This window comes from Sinocyclocheilus grahami, unplaced genomic scaffold (assembly GCF_001515645.1).
Source record: "Sinocyclocheilus grahami isolate Dianchi unplaced genomic scaffold, SAMN03320097.WGS_v1.1 scaffold154.1, whole genome shotgun sequence".
Lineage (NCBI taxonomy): Eukaryota > Metazoa > Chordata > Actinopteri > Cypriniformes > Cyprinidae > Sinocyclocheilus > Sinocyclocheilus grahami.
Window position 1 is genome coordinate 57678 of NW_015505333.1, and position 8786 is coordinate 66463.

The following is an 8786-nucleotide window of genomic DNA, read 5'->3' on the forward strand; positions in this document are numbered from 1 at the left end:
ATATCTTAAATTGTGTTCCGAAGATGAACGGAGGTCTTACGGGTTTAGAACGACACGAGGGTGAGTAATTAATGACAGAATTTTCATTTTTGTAATGAAATAATAATAATAATAATAATAATAATAATAATAATAATAATAATAATAATAATAATAATAATAATAATAATAATAATAATAATAATAATAATAAATTAAATCTGTAAATGTAATCCGAGTCTATTTTTTTCTCCTTATTCAACTTTAAGTTAGTATTGAAGTTATGAAGTGAAATGTCCACTGAGTGGTGCTAAAAGTGAATTAAATGTTCTCTAAAACAGATGAACGTGAAGTAACATTATGCAATCTTGCACTTATTGCAGCAGTTCAGAAATAAAATGTACACTAAGCCCTACCTTTAACCTAACTGATAAGTTTAAAGTTTAAAGTAGAAAGCAAATGTGAGATAGAAAAAGTATAGTAAAATATTGTGTGCTCTCTGACTCCCTCTACAGCTGTTAGCAGGAAGTGATGCAACGTCTCGGAGGAAATAAATAGTGAGTGGATTGTGGGTGGTGGAGCTGTCAGGGTGATGTATGATAGCAGGAGATTACTCAAGCACTCATTCATCAAACACACGCCTGCCTGTCATTGTGTTGCTGTCTTGTGCTGTAACAGATTGACTGTAGCTTCATAAATTGCCTGAACGTCTCTTTTAGCGACAGTTCTAATTGCATTAGTATTTCATCATTTGGAAATTGAATTGATAAAGCAGATGCTTTTTATGCATATATTTCATTGCAGTGTTTTGCATTGAGCTAATTTCAGGAACACATTGTTACCTAATTTTCCTGTTTTTGGGAACTTCACAGAATCAAACCAAAACATTAAAGGTGACATATCACGAAAATCTGACTTTTCCAGGTTTTAAGTGCTGTAATCAGGTCCCCGGTGCATCTACAAACTAAGGAAACGTGAAAAAGTTTAACCCAGTAATTTTATTTTAGTAAGCCTTTTTCTGCAAGCATCTGAGAAAACGAGCGCGTCTGATTTCGCTCCCTTGGTGACGTGGCAAAGGGATCTCATTATAATATTACCGCCCCTTAATCTGTAAGTTTGCACCCACGGCGCCGTCATTGTTTTCGCAAGGGACAACGGTGTACTAGTTCTAATGCCATGGCGAAAGTTTGAGCAAAACATGCTAACTTTTCTGTCTTTGGGTGCACAGACGAGCACAGAACACTATTTAGAGTCCCAGCCTCAGAGGAGACAAGAGAGCAGTAGATTTATTGATTTATTTACTGTATATTGCTGCTGCCACACAGATCTAAAATAAACATGCGATTTATTTCCCAGCTGTTTACCTTCACAGATATAACTGTTTTTGTAACTCGTGTGTGTTTTTAACGTAAACTTGTGTGTGAATGAGAACTTAGTTTAGTACTCACATGCTGTGACAGCCGCTTTCTGTCCGTGTGCTTCGGATGTGTGCACTCAGAAAACCGTATATAAGATGTTTAAACTCATATGTTTTAAAACGCATGATTTCAGCGCGATAAACATGATAATCAGAACCAAAACATGTTTTTAGCAAGTCCGAGCTATAATTGCGCAGCTCTATTCTGGAAAAGGGAGTGGGGAGCAGCAGCTCATTTGCATTTAAAGAGACAGGTCCGAAAAACAGCGTGTTTCTGCTTCCACTCAAAATAGGCATTTTCAAAATGATATACTAAATGATCTGTGGAGTATTTTGAGTTGAAATTTCACAGACACATTCTGGGGACACCATAGACTTATATTACATATTGTAAAAAGGGGCATAATATGTCTCCTTTAAATTATTCAAATTATAAATGAATATTACAGTTTAAAGTGAGAGAATAGAGTAGAGTTTAAAATAAAAAAACTCAAAGACTCAGTATTACATTATAAATATGACTGGAAAAGTCACGTTTGAAGCTGTTGTAAATCAATATAAATGGTGTGAATGGGATCAAAATGCTTCGTGATCTTATCATGTCCAGGACAACATCAGAGCACTACCTAATGTTGGGCACAACCTATCGATCAGTCATTGCGCTAAAACACTTTCCTCTGGACAGATTCTTGAGTAAAACAATTAAACACCATCTTTGCAGTGGTATTAAAATTTGGAAGCATATTTGGTGTATTTGTATAAACAACATACAGCAAAGCACTGAACTACTATCTGTTGTTTGTAGTCACAAAATTAGAGACCCTCTTCTCAAAATCCATTCACTGCTGCTCACAGGAGATGCATGAGACACTGGTAATACAGTACCTGGTGTAAACATGGTGAGAGAGAGACCAAATAGTTTCCATTGAAATCTTTATTTGTACTTTGAATCTATAAATCAACATTTTTTGTGTGTTTTTTTCCTAGTTTTATTCTTAAACTGTGATCTGTTTGTGTGTCTTTTATATGTCCATTTGTGTGGAATCAATATGTGCAAATGCACTTTACAAACACACCACCAGAAGTCAGTGTTGCATTAAATTTTGCCATCTGGGTTGCCATAAAGTAACAATGAATGAATGAACATTTAATTTAAAAAACAATCTTTAAAAAAATGTGACAAAGGAAGCTAAATAATTAAAGCAATATTATTCTTTCCCACAAACAGAATATAAACCTTTTCAAGCACTGTGCACAATTTTCCAGAGCATTTCATGCAGATGCTTCTATCCAAAATCATTTACATTGCAATCAGTTTTATCAGTTCAGAGTACAAGAACGCAGACACATTTTAAAGATGTTTAATTACAATATTTAATCATATTGTAATTTTTAAATATTTTCAATAAGGATTCCCTCTCATTGTGTAAAAAGGCTCTGTAAAGAATTTCGAAATAGATTTTGAGATATTTTAAGACATCCTGATATGTGAAGGAGTCACTTGCAAGGTTGTATATTTGACTGAATGTTCATTTATTGTCATATTTGTAAGTTATGTGAGATAAGATCACCATCATTGCTTGAGTTATGTGTAGGGCCGGGGGATGTAGTTTTATATAACTATATATTTTTTCAAAAAGTAGATTCATATTGTTTAATGCAAAAGTTAAATACATTGAGAAATGGTTAAACATGGTTTTTCATTTTATTTTTAAAAAAATAACACTGACTATATACTTAATACTCTATATTTACCTACATACATATTTACTAAACCATTTTGATACATGAACAAGGCAACATGGATATTTTTGAGTGATCAAAATAATTATTGAATTTGAACTGATTCATAAAAGTGGATCTGCCATAAATATGTGATGAATAATTAGTATCAACCAGCTTTAGTTATCATTTGTCATACATCTGTCAAAAAAACAACAACTTATAGTTCTTAGTTGTATTTATAAAACAACAACAACAACAACAACAACAAAAACTTAAATCTCTCCATTGACCAGTCTGTTCCAGCCCTGCTATTTGAACATTTATTTAAATAAATAAATAAATAAATACATTTTAAAACAAAAGAAATTGTGTGCTTGGGACAGAGCAAGTACTGCAACTGATTCTTTATTATTTTATTTTATTTTAAAGAATAGTAATTTCACAAATTGAAAATGATTACAGTACACAAATTTAAAACATAAAGTAATAAATTAAATCTAATATATTCTGTCTATTTTAACTATGCCTATAACTATATTTCATATGCAAAGTTCATTTGGGCTTCATATAAAATTATGATATTGGAAAAAAAAAAACATTAAAATGTATTCGAGTAAGGAAATCCATACTGGGACTCACTATTTTTGAAACAGATACTTAAGCACTCACACGGTTTTTAGGTGAACATAGTTTGGATGTCATAGATTTGAACCCCAAATCAGACAACACAACTTATTAAAATGGGGTTATTCTTAAAGTATTGGTACTAATAAAATGAGGAATTGTACTGTTTTTAACAGCAAGGTGTCAATACCATTTTAGTATTGGTATATCATAGAACACTAGCTGTTAGACGTCTGCTTTGCTGCGTGACAGATTACAGACATGTAAAGTGAACATTAGAATGTTACTGACGATGCAGCGGTGCTAATGTTGCGTTTGCTTGACAAGCAGCAGACAGATCCTCATCTGCCGAAGCCCCCATCAGGCAGTAAGAGCTGATCAGTGAGGTGAAACCTGCTGTCAGTGGCGCCGATAGGTTTGAGTGACACAGCAACCGCTTGGCTAGACTGTGCAGTTACCTCCAGCTCTTCTTCTTTGTCTGACATTACCAATCTTACTGTTTCTCTTTCTCTCTTCCTCAGACACCTTGTCTATCTGCCCATCTGTGGTTCTGTGGAGAAGCTGACCTCTTTCCTTCAAGATATACAGTCTACAACCGACCTTCACCTCGTCCCCTGCCACGTGATCTAAGTGGACAGATGATATTGCCACCTCATAAAACTGTTGCCACAAAGACAGCGAGGAGGAAGTAGACTGGTGCCAAACTGTGCCTCATAAGTCTCTGATGCTGGGTAGTGAGAGGTCAGCTGTTTGAGATATGCCCTCACCCCCTAATGATGGAGGTAAGATTGACACAATTACAGCAGTGACACAAACATCCATCCAAAAAACCAGAGTATCCATACAGACCCTAAACACCTGTATATTTCCACCCTCTTTGTTGAAGTAGGCGTTCTTGTAGGGGTTGAATGGTGTTTCTTAATACTAAAGTGTAAAATATATCAACAGCAGTGAATGGTCAGTTGCTAAATGTTTCACAGACGATCAAGGAACGTCCCCCATGAACATGCCACTGACACTGTCCAATCAGAATGGAGTAAAGAGGAAGGTTCACACCAAGAAGAAAAAGAAGGGTTTCATCACAGCCAATGTTGCAGGAACAAAATATGAGATTGGTAGGAAAAACATTCTTTTATTTATGTAAAATTTGTTGATGTAAGGGGACATTCATACAGAACATGTTTTTGCATTTAAAATTGTGAAACGGCAAGGACAATTCTTTATCCAGAGACTCAATGGAACTCCATTCTCTCTCAAAGAAGGCCGAAGATGAAAGGAAGAACACACACACACACACACAGTTTTCCATGTTTTATGGGGACTCTTCATAGGCGTAATGACTTTTATACTGTAAAAACAGTATTTTCTATCCCCTAACCCTACACTCAGATGATACATAGGATTTATTTAACACTTTTATGTCAATAGGTTCCTTGTAGTTAACATTATTTATTTCAGTAAACTTAAGTTGATTACATTGGGTTCATTCAATGCCATTTAGTTGAATCAGGTTAATATTCTTAATTTCACCCAAAAACTATTAAGTTTTGTTACATCCGTGGCATGCCCAAAGTAGTTGTTTTTAATTAATAAAACAACTTTAATTGTTGTTAGCAGGTCCCCAAGCACATGCTCTACACTTCACTGCAGTGGTAACCATAACATAACGTAAAACATAAAAGAACATTAAACATTAAAAGTCTCCCAATTTTATCATCTTGATAAAAAATGCATAAAACAACATTTTATTTCAACATTTACTCGGCCTATCCTGCCCTGTGCAAAGCATGATGGGAAGGGGAAATCCTGTTCCCTTTCAGTCGTTCACGGAGACGTCACAACGTGACTGACGAATTGGATCTCGTTTCGAGAGACCAATCTGCTTTGAGTGTAAACTTAACGAGCCAATGGACATTGGCATGCGATGATTGCATCCAGCTGCCGCTGATAACAGCGTGAGCATAAAACGGCAGTAGGTGCAACGCATACCAGCTTTTTGCTTCGGAGCCGAGCGATCACATCATTTTGCTCCTGACTACTGTACTGAGAGAAGAAGACTGAACAAGTTGCACACATTAGGCTGGCTGCACTACCCCCTGTTTGTGTTGCAGGCGACCATCTCCCCTGTGCGCTTCAGCACTCTGAAAGAGCTTTTTCCCTAAAAGAGTATTCACGGGTGCATCTTTTTAAAGACGACGTTGCGTCTGGCAAATTCAAAGTTGCGTCCTTGTAAAGATGAAGTTGCGTCTTGCTACAGAGAACGTATCACCCGTGCATTTCTGGATGTGGTCGTTACCTGGTGTCGGGTGATGGTCACGATCGCTGCCTCACGTGTCTGGGCATTAAGCACACTGAGGTGGTGTTCGTGGATGAGTCATGCTCTCATTATGGGACGTTGACCATCTCGGAGTTGCGGGCCAACCTCCGTTACCTCTAAAGGGGCGGAGCTCCGTTGCCTCTGCCTCGATCTAGTTCTCGTCATGGCGGCAGTCAGGCGGGGGCTACTTCAGGCAGTAGCACGGGCGGTCTGAGGGTAACAGTGATGGCAATCCCTCCAGGGAACCAACCCTCGGAGGACCATCGCTCCTCTTGTACTCCGCAACCAGTTGAGCTGCCAAAGGAACATGTTGGGCCCTCTACAAGGAGCGTACCAGCAGTATCCTTTGGCGCTCCTCCCGACGATCAGATCTCGATCGCTGCATCGGAGGGTGAGCCGGAGCTTTCTGGAGAGGAAGATTCTGCTGCGCTGCTGCCCTCTGGGACTGTATCAATGACTGAATCGGATCTGGAAATGACGGCTATGCTTTCCCGGGCCGCCGTGAGTGGAGACCTCCACCGTGTCCCGAGCCCTCAAGGTTGGACCCACTGGGGCTGCTTCATATGCGGCTGCTTCAACACTGGCTCCATGGCCGAGTCCTGAGGTGGGCGTGGCAATGCTGCACTCACCGGGTCCAAGTTACACCGGGCTGCCGCCAAACCTTAAGCTTGTGGTCAGACCTTGCATTTCTCCGGGCAGGAGTGCCCCTAGAACAGGTCTCCAGGCATGCTGTGGTTTAAACGAATGCCTCCACCACCTGCTGGGGGGGTCACGTACAACGGGCAAGTAGTGTTGGGGTGTGGACGGGCCCCCAGCTGCACTGGCATATCAATTGCTTAGAGTTGTTAGCTGTGCGCCTTGCCTTGAACCATTTCAAAGGGCGCTTACGAGACAAGCATGTGCTGGTCCAGACGGACAACATGGCGACCTTTGCGTACATCAACCGACGAGGTGGTCTGCACTCCCGTCGCATGTCGCAACTCGCCCGCCAACTCCTCCTTTGGAGTCAGAAGGTTCTAAGGTCACTTCGTGCCATTCACATTCCTGGTCTGCTCAACCGTGTGGCCGATGTGCTGTCTCAAGCTGCGCTACCAGGAGAATGGAGACTCCATCCCCAGACGGTCCAGCTGAATTGGAGACGTTTCTGAGCCGCTCATGTATACCTGTTTGCCTATCCAGAAACCTCTCACTGCCAGTTGTTCTACTCCCTGACCGAGGGAACACGCACTGGCACACAGCTGGCCGCGGGGCTGCGCAAGTATGCATTTCCCCCAGTGAGCCTTCTCGCACAGACGCTGTGCAAGGTCAAGGAGGACGAGGAGTGGGTCCTGCTTGGACGGGACGCGGAGGTTCTAGGTGACCTACACCAGGAGGTAGTTGACACCATCACTTTGGCGAGAGCACTGTCTACGAGACACGCTTATGCTTTGAAGTGGAACCTTTTTGTCGAGTCGTGTTCTTCTCGCCGAGAAGACCCCCGGAGATGCCCGATCAGGGTCGTGCTTTCCTTTTGGCAGCAAGGGTTGGCGCGAAGGCTGTCTCTCTCCACTCTTAAAGTCAATGTCACTGTGATTGCTGCTAACAATGACCCCATGGAAGGGAAGTCGGTAGGGAAGCATGACCTGGTCATCAGGCTCCTTAGGGGGGCGAGAAGGTTAAATCCTCTCCGGCCTTCCTCTATACCCTCTTGGGACCTGTCTCTAGTGCTCAGAGCACTACAGCAGGGCCCATTTGACCCTTTGCAGTCAGTTGAGCTGAGGTTTCTATCAATGAAAACTCTGCTCTTGCTTGCTCCATCAAGAGGGTAGGGGACCTGCACGCATTATTTTGGTCGAAGATTCATGCATAGAGTTTGGACAGGCTGACTCCCAGGTAATCCTGAGTCCCCGGTTTCCAGTACTCCCTTCAGGGATCAGGTGTTGAGCCTGCAAGCGCTGCCCCCGGAGGAGGCAGACCCTGCCCTAGCTTTGCTTTGTCCCGTCCGAGCCTTGAGATGGTACATAGTCCGAACACAAAGCTTTAAGACCTCAGACCACCTCTTTGTCTGTTACGGAGGCCGGCAGAAGGGGAATGCCGTCTCTAAGCAGAGGATGGCCCACTGGATAGTGGATGCCATCAACCTGGCTTATCAGGCACAGGGTGTGCCCTGCCCGCTCAGGTTGCGAGCTCACTCTACTAGAGGTGTGCATTCTCCTGGGCGCTGGCTCTCTCGAAGCGAGATCCCAATTCGTCGGTCACAACGTGACGTCTCCGTTCCATCCTTCGGGGGGAGTTACACAACTGAAATCATTCATGTACTCTCAACTCAAAGGAATTAAGTAAAGTGGTTGAAAAGAATTGTGTTTGATTAACTTAATTTACTTGAGTAAATTGAACAAGCATCAAATGTTATTTTTGGTCTACTTCATTGAAACTTTCTTTCAAAATGAAAATATTGAGTTTTCCAAAACGCAACTGTTTCAAGTCAGTTTAACACAATGCGATGAAAACCTAATACAATGGTGTTAAATGAAAATTCTTTTTTTAAATAAACTGAACAGTATCGTAAAATCATGTTTTTGAGTGACCCTCACACAAAACTTTCTCTCAAACAAAAAGATCATTCTGTATGATTTATAAGCTTGTTTCCTCATGGGGACCAAAGATTGAATCCAATGGAATACAAGGACCACACAATACACGCACGCACACGCACATACACACACACACACACACACACACACA

The 8786-nt window shown here is 41.0% G+C and overlaps 1 protein-coding gene across 1 annotated transcript in view; it reads left to right on the forward strand.

The window, feature by feature from the left end:
- Positions 1-8786, forward strand: part of ttll7 (tubulin tyrosine ligase-like family, member 7) — a 105893-nt gene that overhangs the window by 12791 nt on the left and 84316 nt on the right. The window contains exons 2-3 of the mRNA XM_016282099.1: positions 4267-4527; positions 4726-4860. Of these exons, the coding sequence (XP_016137585.1) occupies positions 4503-4527; positions 4726-4860 (160 nt within the window). The 5' untranslated portion in view covers positions 4267-4502. The remainder of the gene's footprint in view (positions 1-4266; positions 4528-4725; positions 4861-8786) is intronic.